This window comes from Equus quagga, chromosome 1, assembly GCF_021613505.1.
Source record: "Equus quagga isolate Etosha38 chromosome 1, UCLA_HA_Equagga_1.0, whole genome shotgun sequence".
In the NCBI taxonomy this organism is placed as follows: Eukaryota; Metazoa; Chordata; class Mammalia; order Perissodactyla; family Equidae; genus Equus; species Equus quagga.
The window spans coordinates 72217933-72245701 of NC_060267.1; the positions used below are offsets into that span (position 1 = coordinate 72217933).

General features: G+C 37.9%; 2 protein-coding genes across 3 annotated transcripts in view; one reads left to right on the forward strand and one right to left on the reverse strand.

The window, feature by feature from the left end:
* The first annotated feature begins 63 nt into the window (after window positions 1–63).
* ABITRAM (actin binding transcription modulator) lies at window positions 64–7343 on the forward strand. The gene is made up of 6 exons (XM_046661834.1): window positions 64–190; window positions 1285–1336; window positions 2348–2477; window positions 4454–4530; window positions 4610–4679; window positions 4776–7343. Exons 1-6 carry the CDS (start codon window positions 112–114, stop codon window positions 4911–4913), a joined length of 546 nt encoding a protein of 181 aa, XP_046517790.1. The 5' UTR covers window positions 64–111; the 3' UTR covers window positions 4914–7343.
* CTNNAL1 (catenin alpha like 1) overlaps window positions 6858–27769 on the reverse strand; it is a 58816-nt gene continuing 37904 nt past the window's right edge. For both annotated transcript variants that reach the window (XM_046661826.1, XM_046661822.1), the window contains 10 exons: window positions 25637–25729; window positions 22623–22773; window positions 17249–17286; window positions 15098–15148; window positions 14850–15004; window positions 11762–11810; window positions 8907–8963; window positions 8652–8765; window positions 7891–7974; window positions 6858–7752 (listed from right to left, as the gene is read on the reverse strand). In XM_046661826.1, coding sequence (XP_046517782.1) covers window positions 7687–7752; window positions 7891–7974; window positions 8652–8765; window positions 8907–8963; window positions 11762–11810; window positions 14850–15004; window positions 15098–15148; window positions 17249–17286; window positions 22623–22773; window positions 25637–25729 — 858 coding nt within the window. In that variant the 3' untranslated portion in view covers window positions 6858–7686. The remainder of the gene's footprint in view (window positions 7753–7890; window positions 7975–8651; window positions 8766–8906; window positions 8964–11761; window positions 11811–14849; window positions 15005–15097; window positions 15149–17248; window positions 17287–22622; window positions 22774–25636; window positions 25730–27769) is intronic.

Below are 27769 nucleotides of genomic sequence, written 5' to 3' on the forward strand. Positions count from 1 at the left end.
CGCGCATGCGCACGCTGCGGGCTGCGCGCCGGAAGGACACCCTCCTCCCGGGCCTGCAGACAGGAAGCGCTCCAGACCCGGAAGGCGGGGTTAGCGGCGCCCGGGGTCGCCATGGCTACCGAGCAGTTGGCCGCAGAGCCCGCGGTGCCGTCGCTCGTAGATCGTTACTTCACTCGCTGGTACAAAGCAGGTAAGTGAAGAATGATGTCGATCTCTCTACGGCCACGTTGGCCTGATGCTGTGGGGACTATGGTGACAGATCGTAAACCACGCGTGCTCTCCCTGGCTCTTCACCTCCACGTCAGAAGGTACTGGACCTCTCTGTTGCCTTCTAGGCCCAAGGAATGGCATTTGCAAAGGCTCGGAGGCCTGAAATACAGCAGGGCGCTTTCTAGGGCCGGCGAGGGCAGTGCGAGTTCGAGGGTGGGCTGCTTGCGGGAAGGTGGTGGTCTAAGGTGAGGCCCCCGAGGTAGTCAGGGCTGCATTGCTATCTCCTTGAGAGCCTAAAGGGATTTGAGGCGCTCAATCCTATAGGAAGTGCCGATAGATAAAACGGTTTAAATGATCAGGTCGAAACTAAGGTAGAGCCAGTAGCGATGGAGAAAAGAGGGTGGGTTACAATAGAGGCACTAGAAAGCAGAATCTAACAGTTTTACTCAAAGAGAAGCCGCCGGTGTTATATATTTGCCACTTAGAAGTAGGTATCCTCTTTTACTACTTTACGTACCTAGTAAATATCAGTGGTGGGAGCATCGTTGGGGACCCTCCTCTAACCCCTACGTGCTCCGTTTCATTCAGAGATGAGGTGTACTTTAAAAAAATGCTGTAACGTTTTATTAGCCATATTTAGGGTGACCAGCCATTCCAGTTTACCCAGGACTAGGGGGTTTCCTGGAATCTGAGACATTCAGCGCTAACATCAGGACAGCCCTACACAAACCAGGATGCTAGTCACTCTAAAACTGACCAGTAAAGCATATCCTACTATATAAAGAATGCATTGCAATCTCATTTTCCTAATAGAAATGAGTGTACTCATTTTAAAGAGGATAAAGCAAGATGCAGCAAAGAGTTAATTATCACATTTGTGTGATAACATTGAGTGAATGACTCCATCTGAGCAAGGTCCCCTTAAATACTTTATAGGAAGCCTGCAGATGTATCTTTTTGAGTAATGAACTGTACGTGCCCAGTCTTCATAATTATCTCTACAAACCAAAGAAAGTACCGCACAGTGGTAGTAAATATTGACCCAACAACCAACAGACTCATTTCTTCTTCTAGATGTCAAAGGAAAACCCTGTGAGGACCACTGTATACTACAGCACTCTAACCGGTGAGTAAATGGGAAATTTTAAATCATCAAAAAACCCTTTTTTCTAGTATTTTAGACTGATATGGTCTTGGACTGAACAAATGTTTACTAAATGGTTATCTTCCACTGTGTTGAAATGGTATTATTAGAGGAGTTTGGTTGACAGGATGAGCCTTTTCAGTGCCTATTCACCCTAAACTTGATGACCCAAACATCCAAATGAAGGACCACACCCCTCAGTCAGCTTGTTATTAATGCTCTCGAGTACATTCCCATTTCTGACTCCTAGCCACCCTGTGGACAGCAGAGCGGAACCCTGCCATCCTCTCACCTTCCGGGGCTATATCAGTGATATATATCAGACACTGCTTCATGGCTATTCACAGTGTTTTCATGGCCAATTTTTTCAGAAGTGGGTGGCCAGGTCCTTCCTAGTCTGTCTTAGTCTGGAAGCTCCACTGAAACCTGTCCACCATGGTTGGCCCTGCTGGTGTTTGAAATACTGGTGGCACAGCTTTCACCATCACAGCAATATACAAGCCGCCACAGTATGACAACAGATAGGCAGGCGATGTGGTTTCCTGACCAGGAAACAAAACCCGGTCACAGCGGTGAGAGTGCCAAATCTTAACCACTGGACCACCAGGGCTGGCTCTCAGTCAGCCGCTATCTGAAATACTGGTCTGTGCCTAACCACTGAGTTGCCAGAGCCCATAGAGAGGGCTGGGTAGAGGCACAGGTATCCTGTACATGGAGGCATGCCTTACTTCTCTCTCCTCTACCTCAGTGCTACTTAAGGACCTCTGGTACTCTTCCCTCTTCTGAGAAGGATATTCAACCCCATTTTCTCCTCTTTTATTATTGTATTCCCTTCTACAGTTATGCTCCAATAGCAGCCAGAGGAGACTGGGGGGAGAGGATAGTTTGACTAAACAAATGTCAGTTCAGATATTCTTGTGCTAGTAGGAATACTGTTAGAGGAGGAAGAATTATACCAAGCAATAATACAGGATCAATTTTTGCTCCTTGTAGAGTATGTGTCATCACATTGGCAGAATCTCATCCAGTTCTTCAAAGTGGAAAAACAATTGAAAGCATTTCCTATCAAATCAGTACCAACTGTAGCAGACTTCAGAACAAGGTCTCTGGGAAATTTAAGCGGGTATGTTCCTATAATTCTCTACTTAAATCCTCTCTATCATAGTAATGATAGATCCAGTCAGTCTTAGAATCCACTCCGCATACTTCCTGGCCGTTTGAGGTGCTGATTTTAAGAATACTTTAACTCTAAAGAAATTCTCCCTTCTAAAAAATGAGGTATTTCAGGAGGTATAGTATCTCTCATATTGAGTGCTGTACCACCATCCCTATCATGCCCAGGATTGAGGATGGGGAAGGCAGGCCTTTGAAGAAACAATTCTAATACCAATATAATGAGCTATTTTCTCCCTTGTAGTTTTATTAAACCAGTATTTTGAGTTCTGTAAAATTTAAGTGACCAATTCTTCTTTACCATATATTTTTCACAAGTAAATTAAAAAAGAAAAAAAAATATCCTGAGGTAGTGGAAAAAAAATCAATCTGAGAAAAAATACAGTATTTGCTCCTTAGCATTTTCCATTCTTTAACTGTTGCCCATTTAATGCATGTTTAGCCACACCCTCTACCTCCATACAAAGCTCAGTTGTACAAAACGTTTTCTCTCCCCTCTACAACTCTAGGCAAGATGGACACATTTTATTAAAAGAGGGGATCCACCAAGGATAATTCGGTACCATACTAAAGTATCCTGACATACCAACTGGATAGGAAAGTTTCAGTAGGTGATTTAGGTCCTTCATTTACTGCGTTCATACTCAGAGTTTCTGCTCATTACCCTCACAGATCCAAGAGAGCCTTATTTATACTCCCCTTTGTGGGCCTGAAATCCCCTGATAACATGCCTTATAATTACTGATTTTTCCTTGGTCAGGAAACAAAGGGACTTAGAAAAGCATGAAACTTTTTTAAAAGATAAAGTCTACAAATTACAACAGTTGGTGCTTGTGAAGTTCCTACGATAAATCTTTGTCTGAAACAGTAACACTATTATTACTACTGAAGAACAGAGAGGGACCTGCATGTGGAACCCACCACAGATAAGTTTCGCCTGGATCTCAGCACTGCCAATCATTTATTCTCCCAAGGGAGGTTAAGAAAAAGGGTCACAACACTTCTGCTGTCTTGACACAGACCCAGTGGTAGACAAACCCTCTGAGGTGAATCCCCAGCCCCTCCTCCCAAAAGTGGGGTGTTGCACTGATGAATATTTTGAAAGGAAGTACCCACAAGCAGAGGAGTGAAGTCAATGTGGTAACATCTGAATGTGGTCTGATAATCTTTTGAATGATAAAGAGGTCATAAAGAATAGCATCTTGACCTCAAATGCCAAGGTTCACTACAGGAAAAACTCCAGGGAAAAAAGAGAGCAACACATGAGAGAGTGGAGTACGTGAAACAATAACCATGCCATAATATTCAATCAGATGTATGTCAAAATGTAGTATTTACTTCTAGACTATAGGATAATGGGCAAATTATTCTTATATGCTACTTAAAACTTTTCTGTTTTCCAAATTTTCCTCAAAGTGCATTTTTCTTAATTAGAAAAATACCCCTTTAAAAAGTCTCAGTGATTGACCCTAAGAAAGAAGTTCTTTTATCTATTAAGTTCTAATATAAAAGTAAGGTAGGAAGCTTACTGAAACTAACTTTGTACAATATTGCTGTCACTCTGTCATGCTGAATTTTCTATAATTGCCCATTGATGGATTTCCCTGCAATTTTGAAATCTTTACACTGGGCTACATGTAGCTTTCTCATTTACATTTGATAAAATACACTCTTAATCTGTAACTAAACTACCTTTTATCACGTGTCTTAGTCTGCTTTTCCCCAAGAGCCTAGGATGGTAACTGGCTGTGCCCAGCAGTACCTGTCATATGCATGTTTGAACAAATGAATGGTTTTTCTATACTTAAGTCATTTTTATTTAAAACACCAGTTCCAGGAATATATCCTGTTATAACACTGAGGGCTGCCTCTCAAAGGAAAGTGAAAATGTACATCAATTAATTACTTCTTCCTTTTTATTATCAGGGGGCGCAGTTTCTAACAGAACTTGCACCTCTGTGTAAGATTTACTGCTCAGATGGAGAAGAATACACCATATCTAGGTGAGTTACTTTTTAACCATAATTTTGGAGAAACAAAAGAGGTAGTATTTTTCTTCAAAAGAGTTCTTCTTTTTAATAGCTGTGTTAGAGGACGATTGATGGAAGTGAATGAAAACATTCTCCATAAGCCATCTATTCTTCAAGAGAAGGTAAAAGAGAGAAAAAACTATGATCCCATCCACATTCTTTTTATCTGATTTTTTTTTTATCATTTGACAGTACTAAACATTCTCTTTCCTTCCTAGCCATCCACTGAAGGCTACATTGCAGTAGTGTTGCCCAAATTTGAAGAAAGTAAAAGCATAACAGAAGGGTTACTAACACAAAAGCAATATGAAGAAGTTGTGGTAAAACGCATTAATGCCACAACAGCTACTTCATGAGGATTCAGATGGAGTAAAACGCACCGCAGGATTCTCATTCCTACTTGGCCTAAATCAGTGCACTAAAGAAGGACCGGCGTGTGTGAAGATACAAAGCCATCTGCAAGGAGGCCTGAGCTTAAAACTTAACCTAGTCTTCCCTCTGTCTTGTGTCACAGGCCTTGGTTCCCATTTCGTCTTCAACCTCCCAGATCTGCCCTGCCCACACACTCACTCTATTCTTCTTTTCCTTCTCTCTAACAACTGGCAGGCAAGGGATGTTTTTCTGATTAAAAGCTAACAAACAAAGCACTTTGAGGAAAATTTGGAAAAGACAGAAAAGTTTTAAGTAGCAAAGTAAAAATAATTTACCCATCATCCTGCAAACTGAAAGTAAATACTACATTTTGACATACTGCTGTTTGAATGTGAGGGCATGGTTATTGTTTTTGCTTCAATTTTTCATGAGTGTGAAGTTTTAAAAAGCCTAGCTAGCCTTTCTTACCCAGTCTGCTTCAGTGGGACGCTACCAAAACGTCTAGGCCCATCCCTTCTGCCCCAGCTCCTCTCCTTTTAGGTGGCAAGGGAGAGGCAGTGTCTAAGTGTACCTTCTCTACTCCTTATGGGCTGGGGCGGCCTTCCTCTCTGGAGCAAAGTAGAACTGTTAACACTGTGGCTTCTTAAATGAGCGATGCGTGAAAAGACTGAAAAATACAAAGGGCTTTCCTAACATATGCAGTGTTAAGCTGGTTATTGCCAATACGTACATTGTAGTCTCTCAGTCTCACACGCTAGTGACAGAGAGACAAGCAAAGAAGTTACTGTAATTCATAGACAGATGCCTTTGAATGGAACAAAAGCTCTCACATTTAAACTAAAAAAAACCCTATGAATTTATGGTTTAAGATTGTATAGTTCTTTACATTGAATTTTAAATGAAAGGACTTTAAAAATTGTTATTTTTCCTTAAGGGCTGCAACACATACATATATTTAAATATCTCTGTCTTTAAATAAAACAATTATTTAATACAGAAGAAATCACTTGACATGTAAATTCTTTGGTTCTCTATCATACTCTTATGCTGTTGAAGTCAATAATTATGTTATCCCTTCCCCACCCCTACTTGCACTTAAATAAGAGAATATTCTCTTTTCAGGTATGTAAAAGTATTTTGTAAATAAAATTTTAAAATTATTTTTGACTTACAAGAAAAACTTATTGTAACTTGAGTGCTAGCGTGACTGCCCCCTAAATATACCCACCAGACGTGATACAGGCAGTAAGTCTGCAGACATCTACACCGGCAGTGCTATGAGCTGAAAATGTCAGCACAAACCAGCAGGTCCCCATTTCAAGTAGCACAAACAATGATTCCTGAAGACGTCATAAAACAAAGACACTAAAGATAGTAAAAGAATTTACATCTGTTTTACATATAACATTACCTTACATTCTCCCATTATTTCTATTGTAATTTAAAGGAAAACTTTGGTTTCAGGGAATAAAAATCACGCTGGATAATTTCTATAAAAGAATATTTTATAAAGGTCGTTAACCAAGCTGAGTGCATCCCATTTTCTCCCTGAGGCCTATGGTAAAAGTTCAGGTTTCCTTCAATATAATATTGACTTAGCTAATTGGTAGTACTGTGGCTCTTCAGTATCTTGTGAATATTGATTGTGATGGCTAACCCAGATAATGATCATCAGATAAGCTGCTGTAACTACTGCCATTTGGCAACTGGCACGTCCTGTTAGATTTCAAAATGCCTTTCAAAGCATTGGGATACCAGCACTATCGAGAGTTCAGAAAAGTTTACCATACTGTATCATAAGGACAGAACCTATAAACAGGATCCTGCAATCAAAACCCCACCTCAAAGCAAACACAAGGCTTTAAACCCTAAGATTAAAAAGACTAAAGAAAGATGTTTGTTTATAATGAACATTCCAAAGGCACATATTTAAAATGTATGATTATTCAGAATTTATTTCAAACAGCTTCTTAGTTCCATCATTCTGTGTCTTATGTCTTCCATTCCATCAGTCACTACTGAGAAGGAGAGTTCAAAAAATATTTTTTAAGCCAGTAAGATAGGCTTGGAGTTCGAGCTAACATTCAGGGCAGAGAGGCCAGCTATGCTAGAATGAGAACCAAAAACCATCTCCTAGTAAGCTCCAGGACTCCACGGAGTCGGCTCCATGACCTTGCTTTTGGGAATGGGAGAGGGCCATGCCTCACAACAGACAGCCTGTGCTGTGTGAAACGTGTGTCAGAGAACAAACGCGTGCTACCAGCATGGATGCTCTGTGACAGAGGGGACAGCAAAGAGGGATGGTCACAACTGGTGGACAGAGGGATTGAAGAAGAGTCCACAGGTTTAAGGAAACCCTGTGCTGAAAATCAGTGTTCTGGATGATAAGCTTAAACAAAAAAAGAAAATAGGAAGTTAAGGTAAAATATGTCAAAGGTGAGCACATATTCAAAACAGCTTCTTTGGATTAAACTGTCATTAAGACAGTTCGAATATTTGGTTTGACTTTTAAAGAACATTATCAGTGGCAATGTCCCATTTTAAAATCATACTGCAATTAGCATCTAGCAGCTATCATGGCATTTATTAGTTGTCAAAAAGCTTTACAATCAGTTTCATGATCAGAAAATAAAGCAAGATTTCAGTATTGTTTTCTTTATAAAATTGTTGAATTTCTGAAAATATAAAGTATCATTTGCTTTGTAAAAATGTCAGCTTTGTCACGTGATGTTCCAGGGATCTGACCCCAAAAGCTTCTCAAGTTTTACCATCCACAGAGTCTTTATTTGTAACTGAGACCCATCTGTTGTTTTCCATCTGAAGCTGGAAAGAGTTAAGACAATTAGTTTCTGCTTTACTCTAAAAATAAAGATAGCAAAATTAAATAGTAACTATTTTCTTTTGCATTTTCCTTTAAGGTAGCTTTTGTAATGTCAGTTGAAGATAGAAAAACTATCTCACCTTTTTCAGCAGTTTATAGCAAAGTGAAAGAAGTTGGACCAAGATAGCCATCATGGATCTTGTCTTTGTAATACACTTATCAACCTATAGTGACAGAAAGCAAGCAAATCAAATTCCTTTACAAAGGGTACTTCAAAAGACTATCATCTATTTAGTTTTAAAATGATAAAATTTCTCCATTATGGAAACCTAAGTGATCTTGAAAAGTCTATAGATTAGGGCAGGTGAGCTGACCTGAGGCCCTGGAACACAGGTGCAGGGATTGCTGCCCAGGTGTCATGCCGACTTCATGGAACCCCAGGAAGAATGGACGGAAAATCAACCTGTTCTACTTCAGGCTGTTTAGGAGCTTCTCAAAGCACTCCAAATAGTGGAGTGAAGCCCGACTTTGCAATTCCCTGCACTCTGCCTTGTTGGCATAAGTCCAATTCCCTAACACAAAAAATGAGGGCCCATACTCTGAGGAGTTTGTGCCCTAGTTAGACATGTGATGACATCAGGATTTACGGGTAGCTGCTCAGTGCTGTGGAATTAATCATGTCCAAAAAGCTAATTTACTTGGTGAACCTACTGCTCCCTGGCGTCAGTTATAACTGCAGGTAATAAGTGATTCTTGAAGTCATGGGATGAAAAAGGGAAACAAATTGCCCTTCTGTGGGTATTAACACTTTGAAGAAAAAGGGGCAGGAAGCTAATCTGATAAACCAAGAAGTGTGAAAGTTTCTAAAATGTCTACCTGAATAACCCACCCGCCCTTTTACCTTTAGAAACACTTGATTCTGCAAAGGTGTCTTAGTTATTGTCTGCAGCTGGTGGCACAGAGGAATCAGCTTGTTAATTTCCAGGAGAAGCATAAGTTTGTCATCATCTTTTAGCTGAAATGTAATTTAGGAAGTTATAACAATTCCAACAAAACTCCATCTTTTAAACATTAAATACCTTTATACCTTAATAATATACCCCCAAAGTGGGTCCTCGTGACATACCACCAGCAGCAGGCAGTAGACCTGTCTTACCTGTTTTGAGAAAGCTTGTACACTTGCAGCAAGCTGTAAGCCCTCGTCAGCAAAAACCTGGTGGAAAGGAAAAACATTACTACTTTAGATGTTTTATGAATAGTTGGTAAGAAATCTACTCATGGCTAATTTCATAGAGAATTTTAAACCTGAAACTTAAACGTAAAAGGTCTGCCATGGAACTCCTAAAGTGTTTCTTGTACCCAGGAAAACACGAGTTTAACCATATTCAGAAGGAGATTTTCCAGACCCGATGAACAATCAACCCCTGCAGAGGCTCCTCCACACCTGGACCCTTCCAGGTGCTCCGGAGGATCACAGAGCCCTATGATACTTAACCATACAAAGTATGTCTGCGCTTCTGGAAGGATCCAGAGCTCATTTCTTAATTGCCCCACTTATAAAAGGGTGATGAATCTGAGAGCAGGAGGTCAAAAGGGTTAGCTTCCAGCTAAGCAAGAAAACATTTGTCACCCATACACATTCCTTAATCACGCATTTGAGAGTGGTTAACCAGCTCAGACTGTTTGTGACTGTTCACCATGCATTTCACAATTCAGTAAGGAGAACAGGATGCTGGGGAAAAACAGTGAAAAATAAGGCTGGACACATAAAAATATTCCAGATGATTCTTTTAAATAGTATGTAGAATATTCTAGAGAGAGAGAGAGCAGGGGAGTAAAGGGATGAAGACTAAGCTTTAGGTGGCAGCAGTAAAAATGAAGAGAACAGGGCAAATTTTGAGAGTAATTTGTGAAGAAAAATAACAGGTATTGGTAATAAATTAGATAAAGAATATGAAGAAGAGGGAGGCAATAAGTTCAGGGTTAACTTTAACCCTCTGTCCAACAGACTTAGCAGCTGGCTGTCATTGGATTAACTGATCTCAAAGGCAAATAGTCCTTTGTATCCTTCCTGATCCTTTAGGAGGGAAACCAATGAGTGTAACACCTAGATTCTAACCAAAAGGAATGACTCACTTGCCCATATGTTCTTCATCATTCCACGTTACCACTTCCTGTTTTACACATCTCTTCCCTTCTAGACTGCCAACCCCTTGGGGGCAAGATCCATGTCTATTTCATAGAGGATCAGGGTTTAAAAGCACCTTAAAGCTGCTGTCTCCCAAATCTCTCTCTCCATTTCTGAACCATCCTGACACCAGTGTTTTATATCCTACTTGAGCAAAACAAAATGCTTGATTTCCACCCTCTAAATCTGGTGTTCTCCCACAATGTTCCCTTTCTCAGTAAATTGCACTACCATTTACCCTGTTGGTCAAGTCAAAACCTTTTAAAACATGGGTCAGATCATGCCACGGGCCCTCAAAACCCTCAATGGGTTTTCATCCTACTTGAAAAAGTCAGAGTTCTTCTCATGGCTACAGAGATGTCCTGTCTTACCGCTTCCCTTCTGACTCACTCCAGTCCATGCACACTTGCCTCCTTCTTGTCCTTCAGATACCTCCAGCCTGCCCCTGCACCTCAGGGCCTTTGCACGTGTTCTGTGTGCCATGCCAGATACCCACTCTCTCACTTCATTAATATCTCCACTCAAATGTTACCTCCATAGAGAGGTCCTTTCTGACCACCCGTCCATCACCACTCCCTTCTTATCCTACAAGGTTTTATCTCTAAATACTTATATATAGGCATTATATATTTAACTTTTTACTGTCAGTCTCCTCCCAGTAGAATGTAAGCTTCAGGGCAGCAAGGGCTTTGTTTTGTTCACTTTCCTCCACAGAGCTCTTATCCCCAGGGTCTGACACACAGTACAAGCTCAGTAAATATTTGATGAACATCTTAGGTTCATCACAGTTAGTAGACAATTCAACAGACACCGGTTTAATGAATAAGCTCACACTGGAAGAAGGTGACAGTGGATCATTTGCAGTGAAATACCCCCTATAGTGTGGTGTGACTTAGAATGGCTATGAGCCAAATAGAAAGAATCTAGAATTTTTTCCAATTGTTTTAAGGTAAATAGTTCACTTATAGTCAACTTGGCAAAAAAATCCAAATGAAATATTTTCTATAATTCTTCTGACTCTGCTGACAATCATCCTCTCAAGCTGAAATCCCTTTCCTGAAGCAAGGCTCAGGTGGAAGCATGTGGGAATGTCAAAGGAAACTATATAAAGGTGAAAAAGTGACAGAAATTTCAAATTTCAAATGCAAGAATGCTCTGGTTCTAGACAAGCAAACAGACTAACATAAGAGTTAGGGAAAATAAGGAAGTAATCTTGCAACCCACTTGCCAATCTAAAGCCTCCAACTACGGGAGGAGAATTAGAGACGGGCCTATGTGACGTTCCATTAGACCCAGGGGCACAAGGGTGGGTGTTGGTCTATCTGTCTCTCCCTGAGTGCCCTGAATCAGCAGGAATATGGAAGGAAGGAAGGAAATGAACATGTACTGAGTACTCTCTCATGGTCTCAAGCCTATGACAGATGCTTTCGTACGTGTTATTCTCATTTAATCAATATCATTCATCCAATTCAATGATGAAGAGGCCAAAAGCCTTTCTAGCATTCAGGAAAGTATAAGGGTATGCATCTGCTGAGAGGATATTTTCCTAAACCTATTATTGCATCTATTGATTGTCAACAAAGCCCATTCTGCTTTAACCCTATAAATATTTGTTTTTTTTCCAAGAAGATAACCAAAAAACCTCCACAAAATGCTACTGCAAACCCTCTACTTTTCCACTTTTCTACCATTCTGTATAGTACACATGTGTGTGCACAGGTAAGCACACAAAACACAATATAGTAAATCACTTAGAAAACCAGTTATTTCCTACTTTTAGCCCAGAATTAAAGTAGTAGCATAAAAATGCAAATAAAACATACCTCTAGTTGATGAATTAAATCCTGGGAAGTTTTCAGTGGCCCCTCTCCTCTGAAATAAATTGTTAAGGAGGTAAAAAGTCATTACCTGGAAATTGGTTTTATAATATTAAAGCTTTAGAGCACTTTGTGAATTAGCAGATCGATCCCAAATTTTGAAGACTATTGAATAGACTATTAATATCATGACTTTATTCTTGAAGCAACTTTAGTATTTGTTTATTACTTCTGAGGGTACTTTTAAAAATTTCAAGCAAACATTCTATACATTAATTTTATAATGTAAAGAAATTTAAAACTGACAAGTTATATTTGTTTTATTTTTTCTGTTTAACCTTTTTCATTTTGCTTCATAAATTAAATATGTGAGATCTGATATTATGTCTTAACCAAAAGTCCTTTGTTGCATAATGGAAAGGGGATCAGACCAAAAGTCAGGAAAATTTGCATTTCTAATTCTAACTTCAATTCTAGTAGGAACTCAGATGTCTAACTTTGAGGAACCATGTCATTCAAGTTTCAATTATGAGTCTATAAAATAACCATACCATTTGTGCTACCACTCTCATCAGAAGATTAGGGAGTATCAGATGGAGAACCACCAAGGAGCATTAAGACCTCTACAAATGAAAGCTAAATTACAGCAAAGAGCAACAGAAGGCATTAAGAGGAGCCGTGGACTAGACATGAACCAGAAGATCTGACATCTAGTAGCTACTAGTTCTGCCCGTTAGCAGCCTTGAGATGTGAACAAATTATACCAGTCTGCTGATAAACTCTTGTGAGGATCAAATGAAATCATGAAGCAGAAACCACTTTAAAAACTATAAGGCACTGGTAAGTTTGAAATTTTTTTAAACTAAAAGGCACTAGAAAACGAATATATGAATTATTAAGACATATTTAAGAAATTATATAAAAGTTTTAAGACAACCTTAAAAAACAGCCTGAGGAAGAGCTATCAAATTGCCCAGGAAAACTACAAAACTGGGTACTCTGAAGGCCAACAGGTGGGACTCAAAAGAAGCAACCAAATGAGGCTGGTAAACCACAGCTCTTCAGAGGAAACAAAAAATTGCTGGGGGGAAAATAGGTATGCGGACAGTGAGGGTAGGAAACAAAGCCGACTTGAGATTTTATATTACCAAGACTTTTTGACTCTGAAACAAAAAATGCTGACCATATCATCCTGAAATATTCTGAATTAAGAAACAAGAAATAAAAGGGGCAGTTACAGACTTAAAAAAAAATTCTACTGATGAATCCTGTGTTTGGGAAGATTTTATATAGCCAACTACATTCATTAAGTAATAATTTATTTCTCCAGTTTTTATCAGTCAAAACATTTTTCTAAAAAAGATCTGATTTTTATTACCATGAGATCACTAGCATAATTCCAGCCAAAAATAAAGATCTTTGTTATTTCAGTTAATCTGTGCATGTTTAGTGTGGGTAAACAAAGGAGTTCCATTTTACTTTCTTTTGCAGACTTGACTCATCAGATTTTTTAAAGTATGAACTAAGAAAGGAAGTCAAAGTTAGTTTTGGGAAGACTCAATCCCAGGAGAAGCTTGCTAAGAACGATTAAGAACAAAGGAAGAAAACCACCAAAGAAGAAAGTTCTCCAGTGATGGAAAATATGGAAAGGCATTAACGAATGACTGCTAAAGAGAGGCAAAATTACTCAACTCCTATCATTTCTCCTTCACCGTCCAGAGAATGATCTTGAAAAGGTAGAAGACATTATCAAGATGGAAATGAATGCTTTTTCCCAACTCCTCATCTTCTTTCCATATGAAGGAATCTTCACCAGCACAACATCCCTCACTTCTCTCTGCTCTCTCACTTATTCCACCCCATAGAAGAGGATGGACATTTATTTACCTTTTCAGTCTTTTTGGTGCCTTCGCAAAAATAAATTGGACACTGTAACCCTTTTTCTCCTTTTGCTCTTGGAAGTAAAGCTGCCTTTGGGATTTACCTGCTTTTCCATGTGTTTTAAGAAATAGGTTGTGCCCTTACAGGGTAAGATTCTTAATTCTAGGGATCATTTTTAAAAAGCTACTTGGCTGTGGCTATAAAACTACATTATCCAATATCAGCTTTATCAATTTAAATGTTACTGGCCCCATCTGCCTATTCTTTTGCTTCTTTTTCATTTTGTTCAGAACTTGGGCAGGAAAAGGACTGCTATTTATTGAGTCCCAAAGCCAACATAGATGTAGAGATCCTAAGTACTTTAACTGAGCTTACATCTCCAGACCAAATGGATTGCATTCCAGAATACTGAAACAATTTGCAGGTGTGAACCACTGCTGAAATTTTCAAAATCCAAATGAGTAGGAGACGGGCCACAACACTAGAAATATCAAGTATTCTCCAGGTTTCCAAAAATGAAAAAGATAGATATTAGAAAATGAATGAAAGGTTTAAAATCATTCCTTGAGAAAATTCTGGAACAGATCATCAAGCAGGTAATTGATAAGTTTTTAGCAACAGGGAATTACTCTACCATAGGTATAGATTATTATAACGAAAGACTGTGCAATGTGATCAACATTGACTTCAACAAGGCATTTGATCAAAGAGTCTTGTAAGGAAGACAAGTCAGAGAATGTAGGTCAGGTAAAAGTAAAGCTGGGGAAATTCTCTGCTACATAATAAATGCTGATTCATGGAGACTCTTGAGATTTCCCTATTGAGGCAGTTGGCCTCATGGTTCTATTCTTTGATCTGGATCTAATCAATCACTTGCATAAATATTTGAAAGGCATGTTTTCTAAATTACTGATGCTGGCTGGGAGAAAGACTCGTTTGATATACAGGATGATAAAAAGCAGAATGCAGAATTATTTCAAAATTATGGAAAGAATGGGACACAAACTTAGAAAAGGATCTCTTCTAAATCTAAATCCTAATTAAATAAATGTCTTCTTCTTGCATTCACTTAATTGTCATAAGAACTTCTTAGAGACTTTTTACCATATATTTGACACTGACTTTAACTTATCAATGATTTAACATGGCACTTTCTCTTTACACCAGATATTATTAAATTCATTTAAAAAGATCAGAACGTAACTACATTTACCTGGTAAATAAATAAAGAGAATAGGCCACACGGGCCATGTTCCGTCCACATCGAACGATCTCACTCTCCTGATCCCCCCACTTCTCAATCTCGCAGTTGGCATCAGAGGTGAGCAAACCCAGCTTAAGTCCAAGCTTTGCTATCTTGGCTTGCTCCTACAAAACATCCATTTTAATCACAACAATTTAGTCATTATTGATGTAAAAGGAAGATTAGAGGTAAGACTACTACAAAGGAAAAGGTCTTACCTCAGAGTCAGCCTTGTCTGGCTTTAATGATTTCAGGTTTGCATTATTCTTCTGTAACAATAAACAGATTAAGACATACTAAAAGCAGCACAGTTAACTGGGAGGAAATACAGTAGTAATAGAAAGCACAGCAAAGTACCTGTAATAAAATTTTAATTTAAACATTTTCAGTACATACTTAAACTATATTCAATTGTTTAAGTTAAAACAAACAACTAATTGTCAATACTCTACTAGTATGTGAGTTCAGCTTTGAAGGGGTAGTTAGAAACCTGGGGCCAGGGAAAGCAGATCAGAGTCTCAGAAGGACTTAAAGACTTCCACAGTCTTCTCAGAGTCCAGTTAGTATACTCCAAGACCTCCCTGGCTCCTCTGTTAAATTATTCTTATGAAATGATGTAATAAAATTAGCCACCATATGTGGTTGTCCGTATGTTCTTAATGTGATGACTCAGGAATTCAATTCCTTTAACCAGTTTGCCCTTTTGAGGGCTAAATTTCAGCATCCTAGTTTCACTGACATCCTGATTCCTCATCCTATATTTCAGGTTGTAGAGAACATTATACGTAGAATTTAGGATTTAATATTTGAACCTGGATGTTTGATGGGCCCCTATTTTTGAAACAGCAAGTTTGTTTTTATGTAGGCTATATGGAACTCGGAATATATTTCCCCAGGAGTAGAGAGAGAACATTGTACACTGGTTAGGTTAGAAGGCTGGCCCACAGATGCCTATTTACTTGAAGAATAGAAACCACTACCAATATCAGCGTTTCTCTGAAAAATATATTCAGAAGTTCTCTGGAAATGGCGGCCCAGGTTGGGCATTCCTTTCATTCTGGGATCTGGTGGGAACTCCCAGGGTTGGGGCAGGAGTTCCAGAACAGCTGGGCTGGTGGAGATAAAGAGGCCAGGAGATGCAGGGAGCCATTTTATTTTTAAGGAAACATTTATTTAAACTACACACACACATTGAGTGTATATTCACACATATCCACACAGTATAAATTACTGTGTATAAAATACTGTGTATACTATGTATGAAAACATAACACTCGTGTCTGCTTAGCTTAAGAAACATCGTCACCAATACTTTTGAGATATACATGTACCTCTCTGTTTTTGTTTTTCCCTTATTATTACCATGACTTATTACTTCTGACCAGCTGTTCTGTTACCAGTTTCACTGCAGCACAGAACAGTCTCAATTTTTCCCTTTTTGCTATCCCATAGTTTATAAGTGCTCATTTAACATACAGATTTCCTAATGCTGTTTACTATAGAAGAAATAGGAGAAGTTAAAGGGCAGAAAATAAATAAAGGAAACTATAAGGTTCCACACACACACACAAGCTGCTTCTTATGTCCATTTGAAAATAAATGGAGATGACCACTGATCTCTTTGCTCCCTCCTGTATAGCCACAGCATCTCTATCTTCTTCCCTAGCCTAGGGTCTATAAAGCAATTGATAAAGCCTTTACGAAAAAGTTAAGAATACCCTAGAGGCTTTTAGGTTTTACTTTATTTATAATTTTACACCCCATCTTATTCTTTTACATTTAGTTGTGTTTTCATTATTTTTATTTTTACTTTTACAAATTATTATTATTAAATTGTTTAATGGAGACTGAAAGAGAATTGCCTAAAAAGGTACAGAAACTATCTTAATAATGTAACCAAGCTTGCCATCTAGTGGACACTATTTTGGAATGCAGTCAGATGAGTGAGTTTCGGTTACGTAAAGCCAAACATTTCAAGTCTCTAAATATAAATAGCAGGACATATTTTCATCAAGGTAGAAAGCATTAAAAAAGTTCTTAGCTTGTAGAAAATGGTTCCAACATGACCTTGTGCATTAGACTGAAGATATGAAGACCAAAAATACCTCCAACTTCCAATTATGACCTCTTATTAATCATAAAATCTGTCACCTGTTCCCTCAACTCCCCAAACCCAGCACAAATAATCAGAGTGTGGGCTACATCGAGATTGCTGGTCAGAATAACAACTCTGAACAATCAACATTTGATATCCTTTCTTTCGTAATGTCAATTATTGGGGGGTAGGGGGGAGTAGCAATAGGCATTAAGAGCATAAATTCAATTTCTGAATAAAAGCATTCTGAAATGTACAAAACTCTTGTACTTACCATTGGCTTTGGAAGTGAAAGGTAGCCATACTTCTCTCCTACAAATAAGATACATAACTTACAACACATTTTCTATTATTCACATTTAAGTTTTAGAATATTATTAAATAAACAGGAATGTTAGTATATTAGTTGTGATAATTTAGTCTATGAATTACATGTGACTGAGAAATAAAACTGTAATTTGATTGTTGAACATGAAGACTTTCAACAGTTGTATCTCTAAGGCATCTGTGGTGGCCAATCTCTACCTCTCCCAACATAATGGCAGAAAGGCAAAAAACCTCACTGACATTTACTATATTTATAAGCAGCTTTGTTTGTAGAGAATTCTCTTACAACAGCTGCCTCTAATGAAAGCAGATTCTCTTTTATCAGGACTAGTTATCAGTGCTGGCTTCCTTTTCTGCAAGTACTAGACCGAATCATTCACAGCTAACCTCGCACTGTACTCTCCCACTCAGGGAAGAGGACAACTCTAGTGTAAAGAGAGGAAGATGAAAAAAAGCAAATAACAGTCTGTTGGCTGCGAATTAACACATGGCAAGAAGCACAATAACTAAAGAAAGGAAGGAGATGTGTCACTCCCACTTCATTCCTGCACTTTCATCTTTCCAGCTTCTGGATCATGTATAAAGTCAGGTTACAATGGATGACAGACTTTTTTTTTAAGCTAGTTTGTTATATCTTGGGTAAGATTTCAAAATAATATTTGAACAGTAATTGGTTCTTGATTTCAAGGAAAGGACATGTGTTCAGCTATATTAGGTAGAACCATATGAAATTGCTGATATTCAACCACTTTGCAACACAAAAACAGCAATTTCATATGGCTCCACTTAATAAAAGAAAATAAAATGTAAGAGCACTAAATCATGCCCTTTCTTATAAAATGACTATTACATGAATGGAGCAAATTTGCTCGTATCATATTTAAAATTTCATCTAGAACTATGCTGTTGAATCTGTACTCCACTAGCCACATGTGACGACTGAGCAATTGAAACATGGCCAATCTGAATTGAGATGTGCTCTAAGTGTAAAATACATACTAGATTTTGAAGACTTAGTATAAAGAAAAAAATGTAAAAGATCTCATTAATAATTTTTAAATATTGATTATAAACAAATAATATTTTAGATATATTGGGTTAAATTAAAAATATTATTAAAATTGAATTTCACCTGTTTCTTTCTAAATTTTCCTTGTGCTTCCTAGAAAATTTTAAGTTACATATGTGGCTTACATTATATTTCTATTGGACAGTGCTGATTCCGAAGATGAAATGTCATTAAGAGTCAGCTAATGGTACTTGGTAATAGGTTTATGATTCAAATCATTTCTTTGTAATGTCAGAATTGTAAGGGAATTTTATTAGTGGTTCTCTGATCTCAGAAGTGCAAGAGTGGAATAAAACTTAAAGAGGAAAAAGTTATTTCCATGCTTTGTTTCCTAGCTCTGATGTAATAAGTGTCTGATTTAGCTGTGAGATTAACAGAAAATGGTCTTCAGGTCACTCGGAAGCTCAAAATTCATCATATATCTTAATTCAAAGTCTGAATCCTGTCCCTAATATCCCTAAAAAGTAGTCTTAAGCTACTACTTAAGCTTCTACTTAAGCTACAGAAGAGGGCATAATCATTATTTAAATATCGTTAGCTTAGGTGAGCGATCCTGTATCATCTAACCCTGTGGTCCTTCCTATTGCCCATGACCCTGAAATGTTCACATTGACTATCCAAAGAGGGGAAGAAACCCCAACTGTTTCAATATCTCTTATTTCTCCAAGACACAACAGAGTTAAAGAAACCAGAAGGCAGGGAGAAATACATGCAATGAAAAGAGAGCCTTTACACACTCTGGTTTGCTCCCATCACCATCCACCAATTATTGATCACCTGGCAGTTCCAATCCCCATGGTGCTTTTACAGGGACTTTGTTTTGCTCCCTATTCCCACCCTTCGGTTAGACTCAAAATAGTTTACAAATTTGAGGACAACTGAAAAATTGGTCATTCTTCAGATATGTCTCCTCCGAATGCTATGCCAGTAAGGTTGTTCCTCTTTCCCTCAATTCTAACATAAACCAAATAAGCTGATAATAATACAAAAAAAACACCCCAACTTAAATAAGCTGATAAAAATGATGAATCTGAATCATTTTATAATTGTTTTTTCCATACAAGTCTAATTATTGCCATTGATTCTAAGCAGAGCAAGAATATATTGACTCAATTATGTTTAGCTATTATACCAAATCAAAGAGGTAGCATAAATAAATAATTTCTCTCTGATGAAAACATGTTATAAACACTAGAATTTAATTGGAAAAAACAGAATATTTGGAGAAAACATACTTGGTACAGATATTTGATTTATAGAATTGTTTTCAAAGCACTGTCTTCACAGGGGTATCATAAATTTAATACTCCCTAAATCCTTTGTTTAATACTCCTTAAATCAACACCACAATTGTGCCATCTTTACTTCCAAGTTTACACCTTGAGATAAATTAAGTTCACAATTAAGTTCAAAAGGCCCTCTCATCTTATGGGGGTACCAAAATTATTTCTGATGAAAACCTAACTGAAAAGTGCTGCTCTCATTTACATCCAGAGCTTTTCTGCATCTCCAGGGAATAAAGCTAATTCCCCAAGGCCAGAAAAGCCTTATTATTTTACTGAAGATGTGCTATATTTTTCCTGACTACAAGTTTTTACAATTAGCTTTTTCTGGTTCTGGAAGGGTCTCTGAATAGCATGATCTATCAAAAAAAAAAAAAAAGAAAATCATGTCCCCAGACTCACTTAAAGTGAATCCCCTACTACTGGGGACAGGCAGATTATGAGCTAACCTCAGGAGTAAGGGTGAGGTATTCTAATCCAAACCCAGCTGTCATCCACAAACTCTCCCTTACCTCTACCTTCAATTAATCACCAAATCCTAGCACTATTACTTGTAAAACTCGTTTTAAATCAGTCCTCTTATCTCCGTTTGTACTATCCTCACCCCATCATCTCTTGTCTAGATGGGTCACTTCCTGTTCCAGACCCACACATCCCGCAAATAAACTCCTATTTATCCACAAGCACGTTCCTCTTCCTGTACTTCCCATTTTAGTGGACAGCACCTCATGCATCCAATCTGCCAAGTGACAAAATAGATGCACAACTATGGAACAGAGCCACCCTGGGCATCACTATAAACCGAAGCCTAGACGTATTAACTGTAAGATGTTTCAAACAGAACAAGGGAAATTCAGCTTCCTGAAAGGAGGGATAGAGTCTGCAAGCCATGAGAGAAGGCTTGTTTTTGACATTTATTTGTCTAAAATAATCTCAAATTCTAAATGTTGATACATAGTCATCACTAAGGGAAAGTGGAGTCTTTTTGATCTGATCCCTTCCAATACAAGGACCATGACCGCCCTGGAGGTTTGGGTAAGAAGGCAGAATTGGATGAAGGCAGGAAGGCAGGAAAATAGTTGATTTTTGAGTTCTTGAAGCAATCCCAGGACGCCCAATTATGAAATATGAGGGTCTCAGAGTAAGGGGACAATGACCTAGCTCTCAGACTGACTTCAAGTGTGAGAACACTAAAGCCTCCCTCTCATTGCTTAGCATGCTGTTTGCTACTTAATTGTTTAATTAAATGATACTTGCAAACATATCTGATAATTTTCCCAGTCAAAAGAGTCAAGCTATGCAGAGCAGAACTAAGGTAGGTAGAATACAGCAAAGGCTTTTCAATAATAGTTATAACAGTAGCAAAGAGAAATCAGGATCTGAAGAATGCACTCTGTCCTTTGTGTGGAAAGCAGTGGGCAGATGCAAGTAACAGGCAGCCTTGTCATAATAACCATACAGAACAGGAAGAGCAACACTGTGACACTGGACTCAGTCCGGTCAATAATGGCTAGTCCAGAGTTGAACTTCTTGGTGGAAAAAGCTATTCTATGAGCTTCATGATGAAAGCCAGGACAAAGAAAGGCAGTACAAGACATCAACCAACCCTATCTCAATTAACCCCACGTAAGGATGCCTTCTGGACAGCAAGATACTTTACCAGTTAAACAATGGGAGTCCCATTGATCGAAGGCAGCAGAGTTTCCCACCTAAGGAGGAATTTCTGTTCAGCCCTAAGGAAGCTAAGGCAACCTTGATTTTTTCAGGCTGGGTTACCCAAACTTAAAGAAGAGATATTTTATGTAATATCCAGCTTGAAAGTAAAAGAAACCACAATGACCATGTAGTCCAAAAATAAGTACGAGATTTTCCTATTTCAACTCCAGTCTATCTGTAATGGATGCTAGTGCTAAGAAAGAGTGGGAGGCCACTTCTCTTAATTTCCTAAATGAGTCCTATGGTTAAGTGATCATTCTTCTTTAAATGTAGATTAATTCTACCACTTTACATTTTAATATATGAAACTTGCCTCACATAATGATCCATGTAACTATGAATATTTTATCAAAGCATCAAAATGATATGGCATTCAGATTAGCTATCAACAGAAATCTTTAAATGTAGAAGCATGGTAAACATTTACTATACTTCACAAATTATATCTACAAACTCTATCATTCCCTGATTTTTAAGTAAATCAGCAATTATCTTAAATGGCTATTTTTTTAAATATGAAATGTTTAAATGTTCATATTCAGTAAAAATAAATATGTAATTTGATGTTACAATGACTTTGACATTTTATTTTTTAAAAAAGCATGCTTGACATTAACAGAAGCCATTTGAAGGAAAAAAAATACATAAAAACACATAAACATAAATAACAAGACACAGTACAATGGGAAATAAACAAAACCCCCAGTTGATATTAAAATAAACAATAAAAATGATGCCTTCCTGTGCATTGTAAGGTGCTATTCTACATGTTGTAGAAATACCAATGAACTTACCCACCACAGGAAATATTCCAAGACTATGTAGTCATCAAGGAAAGAGATTCCATCCAAGCGGAAGGAAAGCAATTCAAAAATCAAATAACTACATTCATTTCATTACAAAGTTAGTAGAATTAAATCAGAGAATTACTGTATTACAGAAGAGCTTTTGCACTAAGACTAAAAAATAATTTTGAAGGTATATAAAATGACTTAATTTCAATAGGAAAACTAGAATGTTAATATTAATTCAAAGAAATCTATATTGCTGTAGAACAAATTTTACAGCTTAGATACTAAAATGAAGAAGGACAGATAATACTTTCATGATTTTTTTGTGCAAGATATTTTACTATAAAAATAACCAAATTAGGTTATTACAAGATAATTCATTTTGCATCTGAGGTTTGACATTAAAAACTGCTAGCGTTACATTAAATAATAATATATTTCAACATGTGGACAATTTCTCACCTCGTCTTCCTTCAAACACATCATTGATCTCTCTTAGGAGTGTTGACATGTCACTAATTTGGGATTCCCAGGCTTCACAAAATACATCTAGGTTTTCTTTAGCAATTTTACTAGATGGATGCAATGTCAATGTTTCAGCAGCAGAAATTATCTAGTGAAACACAATTTTCACAGGTGTGAACTTCAAAATCTTAGCTCTCAGAATCAACCTTGAGACCAAACTTCTAAGTCTGTACTGTTCAAATCAACTAAATAAACAACTGTGAAGTAATTTCCACACATAAGCCCCATGTTGGGCGGCGTGGAGATACACAGTAGAACAAAGCTCTCTGTTCCCTATAACCTGATCTACAAATAAATAGTATGCATTATTATATACAAACCTTTATTCAGGAAGCAATTATATTTATTCAAGGAAAACTCTGTTTCAACAAAGTTATTTCTATAGCATAATTCAAAGAGTTAGGCTCAAACTTCAAAGAGTACCCTGCACACAGCAGTAGAAGAGAGTACTGAGATTACTGCAGTAGCAGGAAGAGTGGTAGTAGCAGTGGTGGCGGTGGTAGTAGTAGTAACATATACACACACCTATGAGTACATGGTAGATACATTCTTGAGATACTGTGTTAGGTGCTTGAATACATTAGTACTAATCCCCAAAACACAGAAACAAAATACTACCCTTCCCAAATAAGCATTATTCCCATTTTACAGCTAGAGAAGCTGAGGTTCAGAGATACTGAGCAACTAATATATAGCTGTTCATTCAGCTACTATGTGCCGGGCACTGTACCCATGTTCCAGGTGCTGGGGAAACAGGTGTGAATGAAACAGATAAATGTCCCTGTCTTCATGGGACTCACAATATAATAGGGGAGCCAAACAATTAAAAATGTAGAATTTTTAGAAGATGATAAGTGATATATAGAAAAATAAAGGGTAGGGAGGATGGAGGGCATTAGGTGGTTCAGAGTATTTTAAGTTAGGTGGTCACTGAAAAGGTGGCACGTCAGCAAAGAACTGAAGAAGGTGAGGGAGCCACAGGAAAATCTCGGGAAAGTCATCTGGGATGAGGTGGGAGCATTTCCGGTGTGTTCGAGGAACAGCCAGTAGGCCAGTGTGACTGGACTGACATGAGAAAAACGAAGGTCGCCAGTGGGCATGTAATAGAGAAAGATGCACAGTAAGGACAGGACTTTACTCTGAGCGAGACAGGAAGTCATTGGAGAGCTTTCAGAAGACTGATATAATCAGAGTCATGCTACCTTCGAGGGAATTACAGCTAGGTGCTCCTCCCGGGTGGGCACAGTCCCACAGGCACAGGGCTTGACAAGCAGGTGGCAGCTTTATGAGAGGAACAAGATTCCCCATCTTCAGGGAGGGTAGGCACATGGCTTGCCAGCGGACTACGGGCTAGGTTTCAGCACTGCTGTCCCCTCAACCAGGAGCCATTGGACAGTGTACAAACTGTTCAATTGTGCCCTGGAAATGATCTAACACTTTAAAGGAAATATAAAAATGACACTGCTAAAACAGAGATGCTCAGAAATAAATATAAATTATCCCAGAGGCATGCTCTATTTCCTTAAATGATCCTTCTGTGAGACAGATGGCAAAGACGAGGCGTAAAAGCTGAGGCTATGGAAACAGAAAAAACTTCTCAAATTATAGAAGTTGATAACAGGCTCTACCACCATCCTGGGGAAGAAAATCTGGCTTTTCCTTATATCCCTGCTGCAATAAAAACAGGAAGCAGAGAATTGCAACCAAATAGCAAGTAGGGCCTGAGACTAATAAGAGCTGATGGCATATGGCGGGAGAGTCAAAGCTTTCAGTTCTACTGAAATATATCTATAGCCAAAGCAAGTACGATGACTCCCAAGTGGGCAAGCAAATACCGAAGCCTAAGTTTCTCCCAATAAACAGAGATCCTCTGGTTATAATAAAATGTTCAGCAGATGATCACTCATACAGTTCCTGCTTCCATGATAAGCCTTTGATACTATTCTCTGACTCCCTCCAACATCCAACATGGTTCTGCTACAGGGCATACACACCACCACTGTCTCAAGTCACTCTCACTGTCCTCAACTATAAATCCAGGGTTCCGACATCTATCATGCAATACTGCAAGTAGGAGTAAGTCCTTTTGGCTGATGATGATAAAAGAAACAAGAACATCAGGTAAATTGTAGTTTGGAGCTTAGACCTAAAAAGGAAAAGAAGTTCTGTCCCTCACTTTTTTCCTTAGATTAATTTGACAGGGACAGTATTAAATGGGATATTCATTCTTAAAAGCTTTTGAAAATTATAAATACAAAATAATATTATAGAAAACTCAGAAAAAGACTCACAGTTCTCCCAAAAAAGCACAATTTTCATTTCTGCAGATTTCCTTACATTTTCTTATATATGTACATTTTATATAGTAGCAATTATAGTTTATATACAAATCTGTATCCTGCTTTTATCACCCAAAATTTTGACCAAACATCTTTCAATGTTGCTAACTCTAGTTACCATAATTATTATTTTAAAGTCATAATGTATTATTTGCCTAAATTAAGATAGTTATTTTGCTTCCAATTGAATCTTATTACAAGTAATATAACAAACATCGTTTTAGTTTAGTTTTTTTCTTTTTTTTAATTTCTTTATGTCCTTAGAAATTACTGGGTGAAAACGTGTGAATATTTTTATGGCTTGTTACATAATTATAACTTACTTTTCAAACGTGTTATAACAACCTGCATTGTAAACAGCTCCATTTAAAATAGATGTAAACTAGGACATCGATTAAATGGGCCAATCTTCAGTTTGGCAGATGACCAGATAACCCAATGGAATGTCAGCTATGTTCTGGCACACTACCTGTGAAAATTCCATTATGTTTGTTTCTCTCTGTAGATTTGGTGTCTAGTTAAGCAGAACCATTTACATCTTCCTTCCACACAATTTGTTACGATACTCAGACAGGACACAATAAAGAAAGAACAATCTGCTATTGATCATACCTGCTGCCCAGTCACCTGAAATGTCTCCTCTGCGTGTATGCAGGTTATTTCAAGAGGTTCTGTCCCACATACATGTCGTAACAATCGACAGGTCTACGAGAAAACATTTCTATAGTTCAACTTTCACATGCTCATTCCTCACAATTCATAGTATCATTTTATAATTAATAAAGAAAAAACTCTACACATAAAACTTACTAAAACCTTATTAAATTACCTTACTCATTAAACCTTATTAAAAATAAATTTGTACATTACTGAGAAGATTATTATAATCTTATACTAGTTACCAACAGATTCTCTAGGAATGAAGCACGAATAAGGGTAGAGCAAATTGTTTCTACTTCCCACCTGATCATGGTAAGGCAGTCACAGAATATTAGAAGCAGGAGGAATCTTTAAAAGGATCTACCAGTGCCCACACATTTTATATATGAAGAAACTTAGCTCAGAGAAGTGACTCGCCCAAGGTTCTCACCTAAACTATGTCACAGTTACTACCAGTTACACATTCTTTCTATCAACAAACAACACTTCCCCTTATGGTCAATTAATTAAAACACCTTTCACAGGAGATAACGCTGAATTAAGCATGACTGATGTAATAAATAGAGAGCCTATATCAGAGAAAATTATGGAAAATCTTGAGACAAAGTTTGAAAAAAAAATTTTCACTTTTTAAAAATATTTGCTGCAGGATTCCTATAATGAGCAAGAGTTTGTCTACAGTTATATTTGGTTTATAAACATAACAGCACTGGGGGTGGGGGGGTTGAGTGAAGATGGTCAAATGGTACAAATCTCCAGTTATAAGATAAACACGTTCTGGGGCTGTAATGTATAGTATGACTATGGCTCACAATACTGTTTCGTATATTTGAAAGTTGCTAAGAGAGTAGATCTTAAATGTTCTCATCACAAGGAAAAAAATTTCTGTAACTATGTGAGATGATAGATGTTAACTAAACTTATTGTGGTAATTATTTCATAATATATACATATATCAAATCATTATGTTGTACACCTTAAACGAACACAAGTTTATATGTCAATTATATCTTTTTTTTCTTGAGGAATTAGCCGTGAGCTAACGTCGGCTGCCAATCCTCCCTTTTTGCTAAGGAAGACTGGCCCTGAGCTAACATCCATGCCCATCTTCCTCTATTTTACATGTGGGACGCCTACCACAGCATGGCTTGCCAAGTGGTGCCATGTCCACACCCGGGATCCGAACCAGCAAACCCCAGTGCCCAAGAGGAATGTGCACACTCAACCGCTGTGCCACTGGGCTGGCCCCAGTGTCAATTATATCTGAAAAAAAAACTATTTAAAAAAACATAAGCATCAAATCTACTTTAAAATGGGGATGCATCTACAGTCATTTTAAGCATATTCTCAGGGCCGGCCCTGTGGCAGAGTGGTTAAGTTTGCGCGTTCCACTGCAGCGGCCCAGGGTTTCACTGGTTTGGATCCTGGGCACAAACATGGCACTGCTCATCAGGCCACGCTGAGGTGGCATCCCACATGCCACAACTAGAAGGACCCACAACTAAAGAATATACAACTACGTACCGGGGGGCTTTGGGGAGAAAGAGGAAAAAAATTAAATCTTAAAAAAAAAAAAAAAAAATGTTCTCTAGCAGTTTTCAGAGGTAAACAAGTAAAGGAGAGGAAGCTAGTCTAGTTAGTCTAAAGGTTCCTCCTCACCCTTAGTCTTTGAGATTCAGTGAGCAGGGTATATTAGATATCATGAAGACTGCTAGATGGTTCACATCTGTGCATTTATATACAGTCATGCGCCACATAATGACATTTTGGTCAACAATGGACCACATATACAAGAGTGGTCCCATAAGATTAGTACCATATAGCCTAGGTGTGTAACAGGCTATACTATCTAGGTTTGTGTAAGTACACTCTACAATGTTGGCACAATGACGAAATTGCCTAATGACACATTTCTCAGAAAGTATTCCCATTGTTAAGTGATGCACGACTGTATGTGTTGGACATACCTCATGTGTATAAGGTATACCTAGCTTAAGTATATTTATTTATTTATTTAATTTTTGCTGAGGAAGATTTGCCATGAGCTAACAAGCTGTTGCCAATCTTCCTCTTTTTGCTTGAGGA